This window comes from Takifugu flavidus, chromosome 3 (assembly GCF_003711565.1).
Source record: "Takifugu flavidus isolate HTHZ2018 chromosome 3, ASM371156v2, whole genome shotgun sequence".
Classification (NCBI taxonomy): domain Eukaryota; kingdom Metazoa; phylum Chordata; class Actinopteri; order Tetraodontiformes; family Tetraodontidae; genus Takifugu; species Takifugu flavidus.
Genome location: NC_079522.1, coordinates 6,228,394 through 6,249,920, shown reverse-complemented (window position 1 = coordinate 6,249,920; position 21,527 = coordinate 6,228,394). Strand labels below are relative to the sequence as shown.

The window sequence follows — 21,527 nt, the reverse complement described above, 5'->3', positions numbered from 1 at the left end:
AGCAGATTTCTGCACCAGCAGTCTGTCAACAGGCACATTCTCAATAAGGACTTTGACAGAGACGATGTCAGACAATGGAAGAGGTAACAGTTGAAATGAGGTTAGATCCTTTAATGCCGTAAGTTGCAATAACTCTGCGTCTGGTTACAGCTACCTGGTAAAGAAAGGCCTGTGTGGCAGGGTTCCGGTGCAGTCCTTCATCCAGGCCACCGAGGCTCAGGTCGTCCAAGTTTGTGGCACTGCTGGCAGCCAGGTGGTGGGCGGTGGCAACCTGTGCATCAGCAAGTCAGAAATGAAAATATACGACGTTGTGTCAGAATGCTCTGTCAAAAATGTGACCGTGCGTCGTCACAAAGTAGTTCTGGCCTGTGAGAAAGTAGGTAACAAGCGCCTCCCTGTTCATTATGAAAAATTTAAGAGTCAAACAGCAGGAGATGAAAACTGTAGCAACAATCGACCCATCAATTAATGAAAACATCTTATTTGCTCGCAGGCAAAGCTAGAATACTGGTAGCAGAGTTCCAGAATTATTATGTTAGAGTCATCTTGTCTTGTTAGAACTGTGCTGTATACGTGCTTATTTCGCCTTTTGCAGTTAAATAAACACATTTCCTGCACCCGTTCAATGTGTAACTATTTCTAGAGGTAAATACGATGAAATATGGGAAGTGTCAGCGGGGACACCAAATTATGCCGACCCGGATTCCAGCATTTTCCTCGGAAAGATGGACTGAAATTTCCTTTGAAGTTTAGAGGCAACACAGAAAATCCCCTTCTCTGAAAAGATACTAAAGTGTACTTAAGACTGTCCGGTGAATGTAGGTTTATTCTTATTGAAAAACAGTACAAGTGTTTGTCACGGGTAGAAAATATTGAATCATCAGCAAAATGGAGAAAACAGCAGCGGACAAACCGCAGTCTGTGAGGACAGACGGAAAAGGGACGTTAGCTTCTTCGCTCACATTCGCCTCCCAGCTGTGAGGTGAAATATTATATATCTGTTACAATCCTCTGCTTTGGAATTCTGCAGATAAAAGTGTCTCCTGCTGGGTGGTGAGATTTGTCCCTTACAGGAAACCATACAGGAAGTAGACAGAGCCTGCCTCAAGGGTTACAAAATCAAGGTTTAACCACAGCTGGCTAAATTATCCAGAAGTGTATGATAGCAGTGAACATTTATTCGTCGTCTTCATCATCATCGTCGTCATCATCATCATCGTCGTCTTCATCATCATCGTCGTCGTCATCATCGTCATCATCATCATCGTCGTCATCATCGTCATCATCGTCGTCGTCATCATCGTCATCATCATCATCGTCGTCATCATCGTCGTCTTCGTCATCATCGTCGTCGTCATCATCATCGTCGTCGTCATCATCGTCATCATCATCGTCATCATCGTCGTCGTCATCATCGTCATCATCATCGTCGTCGTCATCATCGTCGTCATCATCATCATCGTCGTCGTCGTCATCATCATCATCATCATCGTCGTCGTCACCATCTTCCTCGTCGTCATCATCAGGGTCAATCTTTCCGGACAGCACGTCCTCGATCCACTGCTCCAGCTCGTCGGCGGTGGGCATGTCCTCGTCATCGTCCATTTCCATCCAGACGCTGTCGGCCTGCGCCAACACATCCACACAACCAAAAGTTCAAGCTCTGACAAACCAAAACCAATGAGAAGATTGACTTTAGGTGGCTGCAGCTCACATCCTCAACGTCCACCACACCGATCTGAGGAGAGGAAAGGTCGATGCGGAAGGTCTTCTCCCAGTACGGCACCAGCTACAAGAGATAGGGGGAAGGTAAAGACGGCTGGGTTTCTATGACCTCCTCATGATAAATATGGATGTATGTTACCAGGGGAAACTCGTCAGGGTCGATCCAGATGATGCTGAGGTTGGGGTTGTTAGTGTTCTCCTGCGCCACCTCCTTCAGGATTTCCAGGAACTCATAACCGTCTGAGTGAGCGTACAGGAGAACGGGTCAGATAAATGAGCTGGCCATTACGCAAGATCAAATCCTGAGTCCCAAACCTGGGTCGTCCTCCTCGGCGAAGGCGACGATGTGCTCTCCGTCGATGTCGTCCTCCTGTGGAAACGCAAAGACGCTGAGAATGTCAGGGTTTGCCAATGTAAACAAATATTATCAGAGAGTTTCTCTTACCCAAATCTCATACATGCTGTGAGGGTGAAGCTTCCTCAGAGTGGGCCTGGAACGTTTAAAACAACAGAAGAAGAATCAGGATTGGTGCTGCCAACAACCCATCTGATGATTTGTTAAACACCAGTGTCTGGCTGTGGTTTTCATGGTTTTTTATTGTTCCATTTTGGGGTCTTTAAGCCATTTTTGGTGTTGGCATGAGGGAGGAATTTCCAAGCCTGAGCAGGATTAAGAAGGCAGGCAGTAAATTCCACTGTTCACCTTATTACTGTGTTAATCTGACTACAGGAAATCCGATTTAGTAGGATTTCAGTCAGATTAACACAGTTTAATAAATCAAGGTTAACTTGGATTAGCTGTTTTTTACTTTTTTAAATCAGGCAGAGCTACTGAATCTCTTCCAGGAAGGAGAAGCTCTAAACTTCCCTTAATTCAAAGAATGAACACAGTACACCTCTTCTACATATCTAATCCAGTTTAAATTGTAATTTAGTTTTATTTTATCACTCGAATGTGTAAAAGAGAATTCTTTTGCCAAATCCAACGGTGAATTTGAACTTCTGTGGTCTGAATCTTGTTAAAACCATTAGCTGACCTGTCGTGCTGTTCGATATACTCGACGAGCTCAGACTCGATATAAGGTTTCCCCGGAATGGTGACGGGCTCCTCCATGAACGGCTCGTAAAAGTCGACCTCGTTCATCTTTAGCTTCAGTTTCTTCGCAATCTGAAATAACAGGATGAGAAAAGAAACATGGGAAAAAATAGGCTGACTTTTCCTACGCTCACTGTCGTCCAAAATCAATATTAGAATTTAACAAATTGCATTGACGTTTTTTTAAACCTTTGGGTCAAATGTGGCAAAGAACTTAATGAAGGGGTGAAACTCCTCTGCGGCATCGTCGTACTCGATGAAGTCTGAGTAATAAAGGAGAAAAATCATTAAAGAAAACAAACAGAACAAATGAGCCTGAAGTGGAGCCTTGAACCTACGGGGAGATTTCTCGCTCTTGAAATAGCCCACCAGCTTGATGACATCATCCATGTTGTGGAAGCCCTTCAGCTCGCGCTCGTTGTCGATGATCTCCACGGGCTCTTCGATGACCTACGAACCGGGATCGAGACTCACGTGAGCACCACAACCTCACCGCTCACACATGCTGCTGACATCACACAGGCGTCTTACATCATAGAGGAACTCCACCAGGGTGTCGGCGGCCAGCTCGCCATCGTACTCGATGATCTCGTTATCGGCAAAGATGTAAATACTCTCCACCTCATCCAGACCTGATGAGAAAATGAGAGTTTGTTTATGATTTTGAGGGTTGTAACATATGCTTCATACAGGAAGCCAAAGAGGATGCATGTGTGAATAGGCTAAAGTTTAGCCTATTCACACATGCATCCTCGTGAACTCATTTTCGGGTTTAAACATTTTCTGCATTTACAAATGTCACTCACCTGGATTTAATATTAAAGAGCCAACATGCGAAAATATAGATAAAAGTCCAATCTGATTAAATCCTGATAGTCCACAGATAACAGTTTTCAGCACCGACAGTCGACGTCTTCAAACACTAGAGAGCAGAATTGTAACATGAACTTTTCCTCAGGCGGCTGAAAAAATCTGATTTTCGGTCCTGGTTTCAGGCGAGTTCATCAGCAATCACTATGGTTAGAAATGGACTGTTTCAAACTGCGGTTTTTAGAACTGCAAGATTTGCCAACATGAGCTTTTCACACATTGCTGCCAGTTAGTTTCTTCTTTGTTTGCTATCAACTGGTTTTTTTCTGGGGGAAGGGGGATCACAAGCAAAGTTGCAGTTCTGTTATAAACTAGAAATCAAACCACATTAATATACCGTATTTTGGCGACCGTAAGGCGCACTTAAACGTCTTAAATTTTCTCCAAAATGGACGGGGCGCTTTATAGTGCGGTGCGCCTTATGTGTGCACCGAGTTCCAAAATCTGTAAATGCTTTTCAGCTTTCGCAAAAGCCATTTCAGATTCATTTTGTTCATTTCGGACACAGAAGATGATGTATGTGAGTGCATTGCTAAATACACACTAGCATGCATGTTTTAAGCTAGCGTACCGGTATGTTTTGCCCTATAATCCGGTGCGCCTTATGTTTGTGTTAAATACAGAAATAGCACACATAACTTAGACTGCACCTTTTAATATGGTGCACCTTATGGTCCTGAAAATACGGTACATGTATGTGTGTATATATCATATATGTTATAGCAATTTCTTGGCTGACCACAAAGTGGTGGGTGCAAATGTTGCAAGGTTCCTGTGACCTGTATTCTACAATGGCCATATAGTAGAGATTTTGTTAGACACCTGAGAATACCTGTAGGCAACCTTACGAAGTAAATCAGGTTGATTGAATTGAGGAATTAGCTTTGTGGATAAGGCTTCTCAGCTGCAACATACATTCAAATAATGCTGAATTAAACTTAATTGTCTTGCACTTTAAATGTTCGAATAGTGGGAAAAAAAATAGAAAGCACATAACTTTCAGGGGAACTCGGCAGGAGTTTTCGGGGCCATGTATCTACCAGACAAGCCTCTACCAAAAACACTTACCCAGTTTCTTGGCAACCGCAGAGTCTTTCTTCTCATCCACAAGCCCAAAGCCGATGTCTTCATCATCCAGATCTTCCAGGACCTGGGCTGCAAGCTGCGAAAAGTAGGGAGAGAGAAAATTGAAGAGAGACAACGTGATATTCGATAAACCAGGGCCGATTCTTCCTGGACGCCCGACCTCAAGGCCTTTCCTACACACGTACTTCCCATTTGTTTAACCAAACCACTGAGGTGTGTCATATTTCAGAGCCTCAAAACTGTGGATCGCTGCCTTGCACTTTCTAAATTGGAGAGAAACTGAAGCCAACAATTGACAGTCCTTGTAGCTGCAGCAAGACCGGCGTGGACAGCGAGGCTCCGCAAAGAACAAGAGCGGCAGAACATGAGCCAAAATATACTGAGGCCTTCAACAGGTGGGACAGAGAGGAGCTCACAGTTCGTAAAGTGGAAGTGGTTTGGACACACTTTGGTTTACAAGGCACACTTGTAAACCGTTGCTGTCTAAAATACTAATACCCCTCGCCATTTTCACTGTGTTGTGCTCAACATTTGCGACAGAATTAAAGTCAATTTAATTTATGAAAGTGACTTGCAAAGCAGCATTGTGAGTTAAAAGTGCACAAATTGAAGCACATTCAATAATTATACATTCTGTCTTGAGTCGTGATCTTGTTAGTTGGTGAAGTCCAAACATGCCGAGCTGGTTGGAAATGTTGGCAGCTTTATTGACAGGATAAGAGCGTAACCACATAATGAGGAGCCGGCAGCTGACTGCTGTGAGGACTCAACTCATTGCTTTTCCAATCACTGCAATTAGGCCTACTGACAGAAGTAATTAAGGCCCACAAAGTAATCGTGGTGAACTAAAGAGTGACTCGGAGTCTAGGTGACAGCGCAACATGATGACTTTGGGGTCAACCCAACACGTTTGATATCCAGGATTTGTGTTTAATTAATTTAGTTAGTAAAAATTGTCTGCAACTGTTCTTAAAACCATACGTATGGTAACAGATATATTTGTCTGATTGGCCCTCCCTATGTTTACATTTACACTTACGTAAAGTTTCATATGGCACAAAAAGTAGCACATTAAAAATACAGTATATGTAGGAAATATGAAAAATGTACAAAAAGAGAGGAACTTGTGGTTTTTTCCCGTTAAATTGCGGCACATTTGTTAAAAGTTTGTCGAATCTTTTATGCCAAGAGCCCCTTTTGTACTAAGTTGTTGTAGGATTGCAGTTCTAAGAACGGGCTTGTTCTAAACCTGTCATCTCTGGTCAATCATAGCAGCAGTCTCAGTACAGGGAGATATGAGATGAGATGAGATGAGATTCTGGTAGTCCCATCTCTCCAAAGTAGGAGACTGTACCCTGTTCATCAAAATGACTGTGCCCCCACAGAGCAGGGTTTGTTAGAGACCTCCAGGATTTGGGAGTGGAAAGGCCTGCCAGCAGTCCTGACTCCAGTCCTATTGAACACTTGAGGGCTCAGCTTTGGTGTGCCAGAGGGACCACATGCTGGTTGAGGAATGGGATGCCATCCCACAACAGCGGGGAACCAGCATGAGGAGGAGGTGCCAGGCTGTTGTGGCTGTGCGGGGTTCTTCAACAAGCAACCGAAGCTCCTGTTTTTAACTGTATTAATTGTGAAACTGCCATTGTGCCAATCACACAATGGTTTGGCAAATGTTTCAGCGACTTGATTCAAATTTGGTTCCCCAGGATTTCCTCCCATAATCCCCCCCTCCTTGTTCCCACAAGTCCAAGTTAGTAAACCTGGATAATTTATAATAGCCATTAAAGTGATGCCAGGAGCGCTTGATGTTGATGAATGGAAGAAGATATGTGAGATACAATTTAACACCTAGCAGCCATCAGTCCTCCCTATAGCCCCCTCACCTGTTTTGTTCCGATAAAAAAGTCTCTCTTGTGATCCTCCCTGTGCCCCCAATTAATTTGACATCTTCTCCACTCTCCCTATCTGCACTCTTCCAGTAACCCGACCCTTGTGCAAGTTTGAGTGCACGGAGCCAAGTGGGAGGTCAACGGTGTAATTGCCTGGCCCCGTCTGCCAATAATCACTCAGCATCAGCTGCCACAGGAAGAGCTCAGACTACCATGCTGAGCTGTCAAAAAGCTGGAGGGGGAGAAAGAGGATTTCTTTAGTTATACCTGCCTGTGAGCTTGCTCCGAGTGTTTATAACTCCGGGTAACCTACGGTACATGCTGGTCAGGCTGGCTTTGCTCCAGCATAACTCAGGTCTGTATATAAAACTACGTCTTGACATATATAAAGTTCTATGTATATTGTTAAAATCATAAGAAAAGCCTGGGCTGGCACAAACATGAAGGTAATGTTCTCCCTCCCACAGTTCTGATGCTTTGAAAAGTCTCGATGAATCACTGATTTGGGTGCCAATGACAGCAGCCGCTTGTTAACAACTCGAGCTGCCGAAAAACAAGTACATTAGCTTTGCTGTCAACATGTCCAACCGTTTCATAGAGCTGCATAGTTGTTGTTGTTGTTACTGTGGAAATGTGGGTCCAAAACAGATTTTCCGAAGTTAATGGCTTCAAACTTGTTGCTAACTGGTGAATTTTGCAAAGGAAAAGATGGTATTCATAGGAAACTTAAGATTTAACTGAATATTAGTCAAGAGAAAGACAAGTTAAAATAACCGGTACGATAAACAAACATTTTCATGATGCTTTTGTGCAATTAAATAACAAATTTCTCTCTAAGGATGCCAGATATTGTTTGCCTTGTTTTGCCAGATTTTCTTTATTGCACTTAAATAACCTTTGGAGCGGTGGGTCCCCTCAAGTGTAGGTTACTACTACTGTGTATTTAAAGTACTCTTGGCATGTAATAACCTTTTTATGATGTTTCAAGCTCAGCAGCTCATCTAACAGCTCATGGCTGCATTCTTTCATCACTCCCTCACTCATTTTAAATTAATCTCATATAATTGATTCCTTTACTTCTCTCCAAAACGTGGTAGAAGAGAAGTAATTTATTGTTATCTGGTGTCATCAGGCTGAGAGTCCAGGTCTTTCCCCAAGTATTTATAAGAAACCAGGGTGAGGTTTTGACCCAACTGTCCCACCTTGAGGTTAGATTTTCAATAAAATGACTGGAAGTGCGAACTTGCCTGGTTTTATACGTTTTAGTCTGGCGCCATGACCAACGCAGTTTGAGACACCAATGAGTCATTTGTTTGTAAAAGGTCAATACTGGTTCAATAGATTAGCCTATTGCTAATATGTGTAATTATGTGGACCCTGATGGTGAGTTTGGGTGATGTTATCGGGCACCGATGTCCGTTCCTGGTGCGTTTCAACGAGTAATTCCAACAATGTTTTAAACCAGGCATGGGCAAACTAAGGCCCGGGGGCCACACGCGGCCCGTTAAACGTTTTAATCCGGCCCGCCAAACTTGAAAAATTAAATGAATAAACCTTGTTAATGTTAAATTTTCACTGCAATTCTGGTGTTTTCCCACTAGAAAAAAGACAGTCAGGAGGAGAGTGATGGTGATATCCTGAAGGATAACAGAACTTTCAGTGCTTTAAAATAGAAATGGTTATTAATTTTTTTTAAAAAGGCATATTTTATTCATTTGATTTTAAGTGTTTTACGACTCATTCCAAAGTCAGATATTTTGTTGTAATGCTTCTCTTCATTTTCATTTGAAATTAAAGCACATGTTTTCTCCATATCCCAAGATGTGTATTTTTTCTCCAATGAGGTGAGGTTACCAAAGCACTCCATCCATCCATCTGCTCCTGGTCCGGCCCCTTTGTCAAATGTTAGAACCCATTGTGGCCCACGAATCAAAATGTTTGCCCACCCCTGTTTTAAACCCAGACACTGGTTTAAATACAGCAAACGGTAAATGGTAAATGGACGCGAGTATATGGACCATAAATCTAAATTTTAAATGGATGAACAGTTGTACATTTTACTACTTGATGATAACAGTCACAATTTCAAACACATACATAGGATCCAACAAAATACCTTCTCTATTCCCACAGGCAGCCTTTGAAATGAAGAGATTTTTGACCCGTCTCTTCTAGCTTGTGAAATAATTCAAGTTAACACACTTTGGTCCCCATGCTAGATCCCTAAATTAATTACACATCATGCTACAGGAACACATCAGGGTGTTCCACACCAGCCTGTTACGTAACACTATTTCCACATGGTCATGAAACATTCACGCACAGCAGTCAACCCCAGCTTGATGCCTCCCGCCTGTGGAAATACACGGTTTGGAAGATTGCTGTAAAGGATTTGGTAGGAAACGTTGGAGAAGCCTTTATGTTTTGTTCTCTTATTGGGCTTTGTTCTTTAAAATAAACATCCTTTGATTCTTTCGAGGCGATTTCACTTTTTTCAGGGAACAGTGTGACCTCTTTGGAGTCATGATGCAACGGCTGCAAGGCTTTCAGCAATCTCCACAGCAGGCCGGCGTATTCACAACAACAAACTGTGGGGACAGAAGTGTCCGCGACCGTGTGCGAGTGACTCACTAACAGAAAACAAGGGAGGCCAATTTACAGAGAAGAGTCCCTGCTGAATTTTTTTGGGTGGGTTACATAAATCCCCTGCAGGTGTTCCACGCAACAAAGACGTGTTGAATGATAATTTTTGCTACTTCTTACCACAGATTGAATACGGGGAGGGGGGTTTGGACATGCAACTGAAAGACATATTGAAATGTGTGACATTTTGAGCCTGTTTTGCTCTGAACATTTGTGGTTTTGTACTTGTTTGGAATCCTGGTACCTACATAGCCAACAGAAGTAAGCACAGAGGAGAATGTCTCCGAGAAACTATAGAGTCAAGTGGTCTCGTGTAAATCTTTTATGTTATGGCTTGATCTACTGCATTTCCCTCGTGCATTTTCCAGATGAATAATTTAGGGGGAGACGTTCGTAGACAGAGGAAGACTGGGAAAATCAGCTGGGGGAGTGGTCAAGATGACGGGCGGTGGGTGGGCTAATTTTAGCATTGAGGAAATCAGCATGTGGGACTGCTGTCATAGACCTGGAGAACTATTTTGGGAGGTTGTTGGGAGCTGTTTTCCCTGACTTGAGAGGCAGAGTGGCTGTGTTAAGAGCTGAGAAGTACGAGCTAACTACCTTCCCTGGAATGTATTCAAACCTAAAAGTCTTCATTTTGCCTGTATTTTTAGGCAACCACTTTAAGCATTTCCAGCTTTCTTTCAGCCCCAAAGCAGGACTCCTCCAACTCCTTCTTTCAGCAGGAGAGCTTTAAAGCACATTAGAGCAGTTGTGTAATATCTTTTATGGCTCTGGATGGAGCCTTGATGGTGGCATACGGGTGTCATGAGGTTTATCTCAGCCCAATCTTGAAAATTAAAAATTTATAAAGAAAAGTAAGAACCTGTGGAACTGGAAGGAAATAGGTGTCGTTCTGCGCTACATATGCCCCTAGGCATAATCCCAAATGTTTGTATCAGTGTTTGAGATTTATAACATAAACGCTGCATATGCAACATGATAGGTGCCTCACAAATCTTGTTTTGTGTTGACAGCCGTTGAGCTGCCTCAACCACACTGTTGTGCTCCGAGACTGCCAACGGATCCCCTCCCTGGGTTCGGAAAAGTGATCCTGGATTTGGTTCTATATTGGGGGCCATCTTTAACTGCACTTTCTCAGTCTGTCAACCAGGGCCACGATGCTTCGGGAGACCCTACCAGGCTAAAAATGTCCATGACAACATGACACCGTTGCCGTCATTAGACCATGATAAGGTGCCACTCAGAATTTGACATGTTAACATGTCTTTTAAGGAAAGAAAAATAGGCAAGAAACACTGAATCATATATCCTGGTTTTACGCAGAATGGCTATGTTCCCAGGTTAATGTTTTATTCGGGTCAAATATTGCATAAACCCTTCAATACCCTGTAGCAACAAAAATAATTCTTATATATGAAAACATCTCTCAGGAAACCAATCTGCAGCATTTCCTTCATAAACTGATTCCCTTCCTGAAATAGCAGATCCCAAATTAGTCTCTTCTCCTCCATCACCTATGTCAATTAAAAATGTAAGCATGAGATTTATTGTGAAAGGACGTGTTAATGGTTACCATGGCGACGGACTGACCTTTCCCTCGGGTATCTCGATAGATGGGAGGAAATGTGAATGGACGAAGCAGAAGCCTCTGTCAAACCCCGAAGAATTATTGTACATTATGACACCTTTTCTACAGGATTACAATAATTAGAAGCAACCGAGAAAGAAAGGGGAGGAAAAAAGGATCGGCAGCGATTTCCTTCAGCTCTTTCCTGGTCGGAATACTTGTAGGTCTCTCTGTGGCATCTTGTCACAGTGGAACAGCAAATTAAAAACATATTCCTGGGCATGTGTAAGCATTTTAGTTCGCACCAGAGCAGTGATGAACATGAGTGTTTACATTATGACAAAAAAATAACAGATGGATTCCATCACGGGGGTGGTGGGTCAGGCTGTAGGGGACTAGACTGAGAAGTGGAGGGCTATCGGTCCAAGTCCTAGTGCAGACAAATCTTGGGAGATGTTCTGCTAACAGGAAGAGGTGTCAGGATACCTTCAAAGCATTACTGAGGTACCCTTAAGCAAGGCACCGTACTCCCAAATTCACACATTTGGCCCTGCGATGAGCTGGCAACTCATCCTGGGGTGTACGCAGCCTTCGCTCATATGCATCTGGGATAGGCTCCCACCCCGTGACCCCAAAAGTGATAAAGTGGTCATTAAAAACTCATTCACAACAATAAAAGCACTGCAGGTTCTCCACATCAGCTCCGTATAACCTGCAGCTAGTTGGTCTCACTACTCCACAGCAACTTGCTTTCATTTTAGCCAGCATGCAAAAAACATATTTAACCCACAAAGTGGGTTAAACTTGGGCCAAACCAGGAGGGGATGAATACAGTGGATTACTTTACACACAGTACGAAGACCTGAGTTGTGGTCAACGGTACGCATTTCAGAAATATCACTGGAGTACAAAAGTGCATCAGTTGAACTTTTCAAGGTAAAAATGCTGAGTGTCACCAAGTCATAAAGTTGTTATTGCATCTCTAGTTGCTCCTTTTTAAGGCAGTTAATGTTAAAACCAAAAGACAAAAATGTTTTGCCAGCATGAGCGTGCCTCAAAACATGTTAAATTACACAAATGAGGAAGACAATGTCAACCAGTAAACACTGGTTTCACTTGACATTATACAAACACAGTATTAGCCTGGGAAATTTTGCGGCAAGCTAGCTAAACAAGTAGCTTCAAAAGTTTATATAAAAAACACCATCACCGTCGGCAAGCATGAAAAGGAGCTTTAGCTTTATTTCCCAATTCAATAAATGATAATTGCATATTCTGAGGTGGCAATAACCAGTTATTTTGAGCATCTGCCCAGGGCACCTCACTTGCTCTGCTCTGATTGGCTGAACAGTCTGCAACAGACACTCAGGCCCAGTAGGGTCTTATTCTGATAAGCAGCGTCACTTGGCAGCGGTGGGAGGAAATAGATCAGATCGAATGAACCCAGTGTGCAAATAATGGTTTAGGAGTTTAGTCTCTTCTCACAGGTGTGTGTAGCTGTGGTGAGAAATGCCGCTAACATGACTCATCCCAGGAGGGCTTTTAGCTTCTTGCTAAGCATGCAGAACAGTCCTGGGCTATTTACAGAGGTGACTAAGGGAGGCTAGTGTACGCTGTAAGGAGACACCTCTATTCCGACAGGACAGCAGATGGAAAATTCAAACCATTTTATTTTCTGCAGGACACTGATTTGCAGAGCCACCGGAGCAACGGCCTGTCCTACCAGAAAGGTGCATGGGAAATAGCTAGAGAGATAAACTATACTTGTAAGGTGACACTCACAGTCACTCAAACAAAATTTGAAAGGGTGTTTCAGAATAAAAAATTCCTGCACAATGGAGATGGTCTTTGGTGTCTCCCGATCCAAGAATTCTCCTCCCATGATTTCGCTGGGACAATTGCCTTCTACTTCTACTCAGTTCAGCGGTATCAAAGCCATGACTGTGCATCAGGAATCCTCAACTGGAGCCAACTTCTCCAGATTTCCCCTCTGCCAACCATGACCCTTCACCCACATGGGCAACCGATTCATCCAGAGCCATAAGATGGTAACAGACCCACCTCCAATGCCAGCTCCTCTATCTGCAACTGCTTCATGGCACTGCGGTTCCCATCCACGTTTTTGTGGTAGTAGATCACCATCACGTCGTACTTCTTCATAATAGACTTGTAGTTCTTGGCACTAAGGTCATGAACACGGTCTTTTCCATCATACTCTGGGATCTCCAAGCCCTTCTCCCCCCAGGACAGAGTCCCTAAAGAGAGGAAGACCCCTAAAAACACCCAGCCCCACTTCATCCTGGCGGTTGCGACCTTTCCTCAGAGCCTTAACTGTTGATGTGGGGAGGAAACTTGCACCGTTTTTGTGTTAATGTTGTCCCTAATGCAAGTCGACGTCGTGAAGGGAAAGTTAGGAACCCAGCCTGCTTCCTTTCTCCTCCGGCCAGAGAAGAGCCGGTTTGACCGCAACAACCCCCCTTTAAAATAGACACACACGTGGTTCCACTGGTCACTGGTCAGAGAAAGGAGGGGTATAAGAGACACTGATCCCACTTACCCAACAACGCAACCCAGTTGATGGCGGGGTGGGGGTGCTTCGGTCACACGGCCACCTGTTTGAAGCCAAGGCTATGAAAAGGGACAGTGGGTGTGTTGGGCGTCTGGAGAGCTCCAGATACTGGCTCTGGAGGACTTAAGGTATGGATGGATATATGCTGAGAGCCTGAGGAAAGAAGAGCTTCAAGATGCCATTCCCATATTAAGTTTTGAGGTGACGCTCGCTAAAAATAAGGGCTCTGAAAGACAGGGTCCATATGGAGGATAAGACAGTAAAAGTGGGCTCTGGTGTAAGGGCAGGAAATTTGACAGAGTTGCAGCGAACCGGTAATTTTGTATTATGTTTTATGATTTAGGTCTTGCTGCAGTACAGGTCATAAAGGCCTGCTAAGTTATATAGCCTCATTTTGGTATGACTAATATGAACCAATTGAGATCGTTGTCCTTACACTGTCCAATAAAATGACCACCCATGAGGCATATGCTAACTGCTCACTCTGCTTTGATGTATTTCAGAGGCATCAGGAAATCACTGGTTTGTTTAAAAAAAGAAAAAAAAGGGAAGTTGTTCTGGTTGATGGAGAATGTCAGTGTTGCTGAATGAGAGATGAGACTTTGGAGCTGTCTTGTAAAATAGCTGACGCAGCAAGATTACGCGTGCCATGTTTCTGCACAGCTGTCACACGTATGTGCAGGATATAGTGGAGGAAATGATGCGATGCGCTATTACCTTACGATTGGCTAGGAATAACATGATCAGCCGACAGACTGTTTGCTAAGAAGAATGTGAGCTTCTGACTGTTGGAGGGTACACAAACATCACAACACAGTGCACCTGACTGCTCCTTTGGGATATACAAATTAGCACAACTACTTTAAATGGCATTTTGTAGGCTTATGTCTTATAACAGACATTACAGAATTAGTATTAGGTTAGATGTCTGGAAAAAAAGGTTAGCATCTTTAATCAATAAGGACAATTTTACAAAAAAAACCCCAAAAACATCACAAATATGGCATCTTTGGATGGTACCAATGTGAGCTATTCTTTAAAAAGTTGCTTTTGATGCTTCATCATTCTTATGCTCTTCATGCACGATTCAGGTACACTTTACTGCAGAGCAAACGCCATGGCAACAACACGTGGGGGGAATATTAACAGGAAGAAACCAGGAGCAAAACCCAGCACCTAATTTTTTAACTTATTTAGTCATTTTCTTTCCTGTCTGAAAGTGGAAGGACACATTGAAGCTGACAGACCACAAACATCCTCTTGTTGTGCTCATTGCTAAGAAACTTTCTCCGCCAATCTAATCAAACTATCAGCTGCATGACCGCAGACAGCTGCTTCGTTTGCTGCATGGATGCGTGTGCAGCGCGGCGGTGGTGCACGGTGACACCCTGACCTGTTGCGCCTTTAGACAAACGGCCCCCTCCTGTGGCAGCTGCACGGACAAACCTCACTACTGCATGTGCATTCTGTTGCTACGGTAACCGCTCAACGGCTTTGTCAACCACAAACTGCTAAAACTACTGATCAGCGGAACATTTTTCATTTTTGAGACATTTTGTTTTGTCTCTTTCTCATGGTGACTGGATGACAGTGTTATATCACTGGATGACAGTGTTAGATCACTGGATGACAGTGTTAGATCACTGGATACACTGTCATATCACAGGAGGACAGTGTTAGATCACTGGAGGACAGTGTTAGATCACTGGATACACTGTCATATCACTGGAGGACAGTGTTAGATCACTGGATACACTGTCATATCACTGGAGGACAGTGTTAGAACACTGGATACACTGTCATATCACAGGAGGAAAGTGTTAGATCACTGGAGGACAGTGTTAGATCACTGGATACACTGTCATATCACTGGAGGACAGTGTTAGATCACTGGATACACTGTCATATCACTGGAGGACAGTGTTAGATCACTGGAGGACAGTGTTAGATCACTGGATACACTGTCATATCACTGGAGGACAGTGTTAGAACACTGGATACACTGTCATATCACAGGAGGACAGTGTTAGATCACTGGAGGACAGTGTTAGATCACTGGAGGACACTGTCATATCACTGGAGGACGCTGTCATATCACTGGATACACTGTCAGATCACTGGATACACTGTCAGATCACTGGATGACAGTGTTGTATCACCCATAACACAATTTTATTGCTGAATAACACTGTATTACTATTGAATGACACTATTAACACTGAATATCACTGAGGTCATGTCACTGAATAACACTGTCAGATCACTGGATACACTGTCAGATCACTGGATACACTGTCAGATCACTGGATGACAGTGTTGTATCACCCATAACACAATTTTATTGCTGAATAACACTGTATTACTATTGAATGACACTATTAACACTGAATATCACTGAGGTCATGTCACTGAATAACACTGTCAGATCACTTAATAGCACTATTACCTTTAATTATCATTGGATAATACTGAATAACACTGTTATAAATAACAAGTTCAGTTAATTGGATAGTATCACGAAATCACAAATGTCAAAATATTGATAAAACATACACCTTCTCAGCATAAAACTCCCACACAGCCATATTTTGTCGCCCTGAAAGCAGAAACTCTGCTCTTACAACATCCTGATTTATTCCAGAGTCAAGAAAGAGCTGTAAAAGTCCACCAAAATCATACCAACAGTATTGTAACCTAGGTCGAGGAATAACAATATCACCCATTTCCTCACCATAACTCAGGTTGTAAAAAGTGCTCTCTTAGCAGGAGACAACACAAAGTGACAAAAATCTAGCTGATGTAAAAAGAAAAAAGGTTTTTGACTTTTCTATTATGAGTAATCTCATATCAGACACAAGTGTCAACCCCACCCCCAAATAATGCCACCTCCCACCATGGCTTCGCTGGCTCTGGCGGCCCCCCATCCCCACTGTCCCACACCTACGGTCCATATGTTGACGTAATTGTTGCGAAAATGTCTCGCCGCAACGTCTCCCGCTCTGAGACACAGGGTAGCGCGCCTGAAACATCAGCGAAATCCCACCAATTAAAAAACACAAAAGAAGCAACGCACACAGCAAGATTTTGGCAGCGAACCGCCGGTGTCCAAGCAACCGGAGACAGGAGAGACTCTCTCTCGCATCATTACACAAGCAACTGAGATTCTTTGACTTTTTACAGTTCACGAGTTCCATTGTATCAGGTGACACGTTCCAAATATCTGTCAGCCACCCGGGCTGCCAACACAAGGGCAGGGTGGTGTCATATGGGCGGGATTTTGGCACCTAACAGTTCAAACAGAAAGTGGGTGACAAAGTAGATTGTTATTTTCTACTCGCTTTAGCAAAGCTACCAACATTTTATATATTTTATCTTTTTATTTTAGATGACTGGATGCAGAAATGACCTAGTTATTACGGAGCTAGAGGTGATTCTGGGACCTTTACAATACAGTGTCAATTGCAAGCAAAAACGATGCTAAATACTTTGTATTCCCTGATACTCGTGGTTGGTTACTCATGCAGCAGATACCGAATGGATGAAAGAAGTGAAATGAAATATATAAATAAATGTACAAACGAATGCGCGCCTGATTAGGAGTTTGTGGAGCATCCGTGCGGGGAACCTGTCTGTGGAGTGTTTCACATTCAGGCTGTCAAGAAATGTCAATACGAGGATCCTGCTTGACAGCTGGCAGATGATTGGAGGATGAAATGTTGCTAAGTAACAGAGAACCTGACAGACTGACTGATGGAGCTTCAGACTGAACATTTGGAGAGAGTGGGATGGGTATGAGCAAACGCGTGTGCCTGCGTGTGTGTTGTAGAACGATTCAACTGTAAATCAGCTAAGACGTTCAACAGAGGAACAGTCCTACCTAACCTACGTTAGCTAATGCTAATCTGTCCGTCCGTCCGTCCGTCTGCCCGCCCATCCATCCATCTTTCTGTTCATCCTCCCATCTATCTGTCTGTCCGTCCGTCCGTCCGTCCGTCTGACCGACTAACTAACTAGCACCCAAAGTGCATGCTGGGAGTCTCAGCCAGCACAACAGGGCCAAGCTGTTCAAACAGAAAAGCCGTTAACAACTGCTGGGTGCAACAACTTCAAGCGGAACCTGTTACAAATCGCAGCCAATTCCAGACGTCTGTGCCAACCCGTGGTCCTAAAGGTCGTGTTTGCTGGAAATAAGAGGAGCGAAAGTTGCAACTGTTGCCGTGGGAATAACTGCTGATGGAAAATAGAATGTTCCCACCGCACCTGCCAGTCCTTCAAAACGTCTCAGAAACATCGTAAAGCAGAGGAGGAGAAGTTACCCCACCGGGGAATAATGTGTGATTGGTTTCGCCAAACTGGATCATTTCCGGCTGCTGAATTTCCGACTTCACTTCATACTGGATCGTAACGTGTGGTTTTGCCTGAGCTGATCTAAATCTGTTCGCTATCAGTTTAACGCAAACAAAGACGCTAGTCATACAGCTTCATCTACAGACCCGTTTGAGCTAAACCACAATATGGTGTGTGTTCTTGCTACTCGCTCGTCTTGTTGTTTGTACCAGTGGTGTGTTGTGTGTGCTGTTAGCTAACCCAAAGACTTGTGACTGGCTGTAAATATAAGCACTTAATGTTGCCCCTCTTAAGCCGTTTTGGATCTAAGTTGGGGAAGTTGAACAGTGATCCAGGCAGCAAAGAACTCATCTGTGTAGAGAACATGTTCATAATGAGGTTCCTTAAGAAGCTGAGCTGGGCCGGTTGCTGGTTATATAATCCAGGGTGGAGTTTTTTGTGCTGTGATTAATGAGAGGCAATCCGCCCCTAATGTGACAACCCTGTTACGCCCTAATTACAAACAGTAATTGTGTTCTGGTTAACAAGCCCCTTGGGGGGTGCTGTAATTTAGACATGAAAATAGCTTATAATGGAGGTTGCCTGTCATTACATGGGCGCCTAACCTCAACCCAGCTTCACACAGCTGTGGTGGGAGTAGGAGAATTCACCAATATCTCTCCTTTTGAGTCAGATCAGTCGGAGGATCCGGAAGGGATCACAGCTGACGGGCTTCTGAGTGTTTCAGAAGTACGCAGTTCAAGAGGAACCCTACCAACCAGCCGTAACAAGCATGAAAATCAGATGATGGTAAAATCAGAAAAAATGACGTTGGGATTATTCTCAGTATTTCTGTTAAATTAACAGGCTGAAACTGAGCCTAAGGGTGAACAGAAGTAAAGAACTCTGTAGGTTCCACCAATGAGTGTTCTTGAACACATAGCCTCAGGACCCCCAGGAAATCTGATTTAAGGTTTTCTAAATTAAAAAAGCAAAAAAGTGGTTACTGGTCAGAGAAAGGATTTTGAAGTTGGCACAATCTTGCACATGTTGCTAACATTTCTCTCCACCAAGGGAACAAAATGTACACAGAAGAGTTTAGCTACATGGAACAAGCGCACAGCTGAGGGATATAGTTCTCAACGAGTCAACGGGCCAAAATTTTCAATGAATTAAAGAGCATAATAATGATGGTCATTTGGGAGATTACTCATAGCGGTAATAGCAGTGCTTTTAGTTTAATATTTAATCACAGAAGCGAGTGCAGAGGAAGAATGAAACAGTGTTTGTGGTTCACCGAGGCGGGCCGGTCGCCTTTGTTAATAACCGGCTGCTATTGTGTGGTTTGTCATTACTTCTTTCTGATGACCCCTATGTGAGCATAATTTGGGGGGCACTCAGCACAGCGTTTAAGTGAGGCTCTGCCTTTGAAATCTAATATGAATTGATGCTATTATGCAAAAAGGTGATGTGGGTGGATTTGGGACGGGAATAAATGCTTTTAAAAAACGTGTGATTCAACCTGAGGGCTTGAAACCACACAAATGTGGTTAAAAGTACATAAAAATAACAAAAATGGCACATCCAGGAAGTGCCGGTTTCAGCCCCTCATAACATAAAATGACAATGAGAGTCGCGTTGGACAATTAGCAACCCCCCCTTTTTTTGACAGAACTGTTAGAGCTATTGTTTTTTTTTAAGTTGGCCTCAGCCAGAGACGGCACCATTCAGCAGCTTTATGAAACGTTAGCCAGTATTAACTGTGTGTGTCTTGAAAAACTTTATTTAACATTTGTATTTACCAGGCAAATCAATAAACAACCCAGTTTGTGGAGACGAGCTTCTCCTTTCATTCTGCATTTATGCTAATCAATGTGAGTCAAACGGCAATAATGGGTGAAGTGACTGGATTTTATTGTTTTTGTCCACTGACTCACCCATTTCAACACTCACAATGAAACTGAACAACAAAACAGCCTTTCTCTGATCTCTCTCCCTTCCCTCCATACTTCTGTTTTCTCTCGCCATCCTTTGCTTCTCTTATTTCTTTATTTTCCTGTACCAACCTCCCCAAATCTTATTTAAAGGACAACTTCCTTTCTGCGGTTCTTTATTCTCCTCAAACTATCCGGTCTTATGATGGGAAACAAGAACTTCCCTTTAAAAAAAAGGAAAAAAAAAAAAAAAAAAGAATAATCTCTGGGGAAAACACACAAACACACATGCACACGCACACACACACACAGATTTATCTACTTTTTACTGCAGGTTTACTGCAGGTGTTTTTCGCAGCCTTAAAAAAAGAACGCAAACTTCAGCTAGTACACGTTGGAAGCTAACTTAAGCTATTTCCAGTCTTCACGCTGGATTTACAAGATCATCAGCTGACTCATCCATCACCTCCTGGGAGCTATCTGATTATCCGACACATGAAGCACAAGCTAGGGAAATGTTTTTCGGCTTACTGCTGTCGCTTTCATTTGTGCCAGAACTTGTGACAGAAAAGCAGCCCCTTTTTGAAAGTACGGACTTGGTTTATATAAGAGTTTGTAAACAGCTACTACCTTTTATTTAGCTACGTTTGTACATAAATCTACTTTAACAAGAGTTTCACTTATATCAATGAGAAAAAAGGCCCGATCCAATCATGCATCACACCCCCAGTGACCTCAGGGAACCTAAGGTCTAAATGTTTTTTATTTTTATCGATTAAACACTGAAGTTTCCTAAATGGGTAAATGAGAAGCGTCAACAGAGGTTATTTCCAGACAATCTGTGTGCATTTCATAATGGCTCGTGTTTATTCTCCTGCATGTTTGAAAGGAGAAAGGAGACTTTATTCCCGCCGCTGGGTCACGGACATCCCGACAAAAGTCTCATTTATGGTTGGATGCTCGAGGATCAGGCTCCTCTTGCCGTGAGGCCACAAAGTCATGATTCTTGTTTTTGCAAACGCTAAGGTCATGAGATGTTCCAAAACGAACGGAATGTTTCGCTCCGCGTTCTGAGAGGCGGCCATTAACAAACCACGAACAAATGCGGGGACGTTACGCACATTAGCTTAAACACGAGACTCCTGAAACCAGTGGAAGCCGGCGATCTTGCATGCGTAGCTGCAGGCAGGAAGGCTTTCTTTGTCAAGTGGACGAGACTCGAGTGCCAAGAAATCGATAAAAATAAAACTTGACAGATGAGTGAGTTCATGGTGGTTATTCAGCAGGCCAGACCCAGCCCACACAGCTTTACACCCCAACTTAAACCACCTCTTCCCACGGCCGAGGCAGTTGGCTGCTGTCACTTGTAAAAGAAAAGAGCTGAGGTTGGGGGGGGGGGGGGGCTTTGGCTGCTGATGGGATGGAGAGAAAGGCACAGGAGGAGGGGTGTGCAGACCGGATGGCGGTGGTGACATCAGTTTTGAAAAATGTGTGTCACGATGTGTGTGTGTGTGTGTGTGTGTGTGTGTGTGTATTCTTGTGCTTGCCACATACTGACTAGCAAAATCCACATTCTTCTAGCAAAGCGAGGACAATTTCGGGAATTGAGGACATTTTGGTTAAAACAGGTTTTAACAGCGAGGTTTGAATTGGGTTTCAGTTAGGGTCAGGGTTAAGGGGGTTATTTGGCATGGTTAGGGTGATGGTAAGGAGCTATGAAAGTCCTCACAAAGACAGAAGTACAAGGTTGAGTGTGTGTGTGTGTGGTGTGTGTGTGTGTGTGTATTCTTGTGCTTGCCACATACTGACTAGCAAAATC

At 43.4% G+C, this 21,527-nt stretch overlaps 1 protein-coding gene across 1 annotated transcript; it reads right to left on the bottom strand.

Moving 5' to 3' along the window:
• Positions 1 to 808: 808 nt before the first annotated feature.
• On the bottom strand, positions 809 to 13,352 carry casq1b (calsequestrin 1b). Its single transcript, XM_057028355.1, has 11 exons — positions 12,941 to 13,352; positions 4,760 to 4,853; positions 3,353 to 3,453; positions 3,160 to 3,271; positions 3,011 to 3,084; positions 2,763 to 2,893; positions 2,171 to 2,216; positions 2,041 to 2,095; positions 1,865 to 1,965; positions 1,715 to 1,789; positions 809 to 1,626 (listed from the first exon to the last, which is right to left on the bottom strand). Exons 1-11 carry the CDS (start codon positions 13,175 to 13,177, stop codon positions 1,177 to 1,179), a joined length of 1,476 nt encoding a protein of 491 aa, XP_056884335.1. The 5' UTR covers positions 13,178 to 13,352; the 3' UTR covers positions 809 to 1,176.
• Positions 13,353 to 21,527: the final 8,175 nt, after the last annotated feature.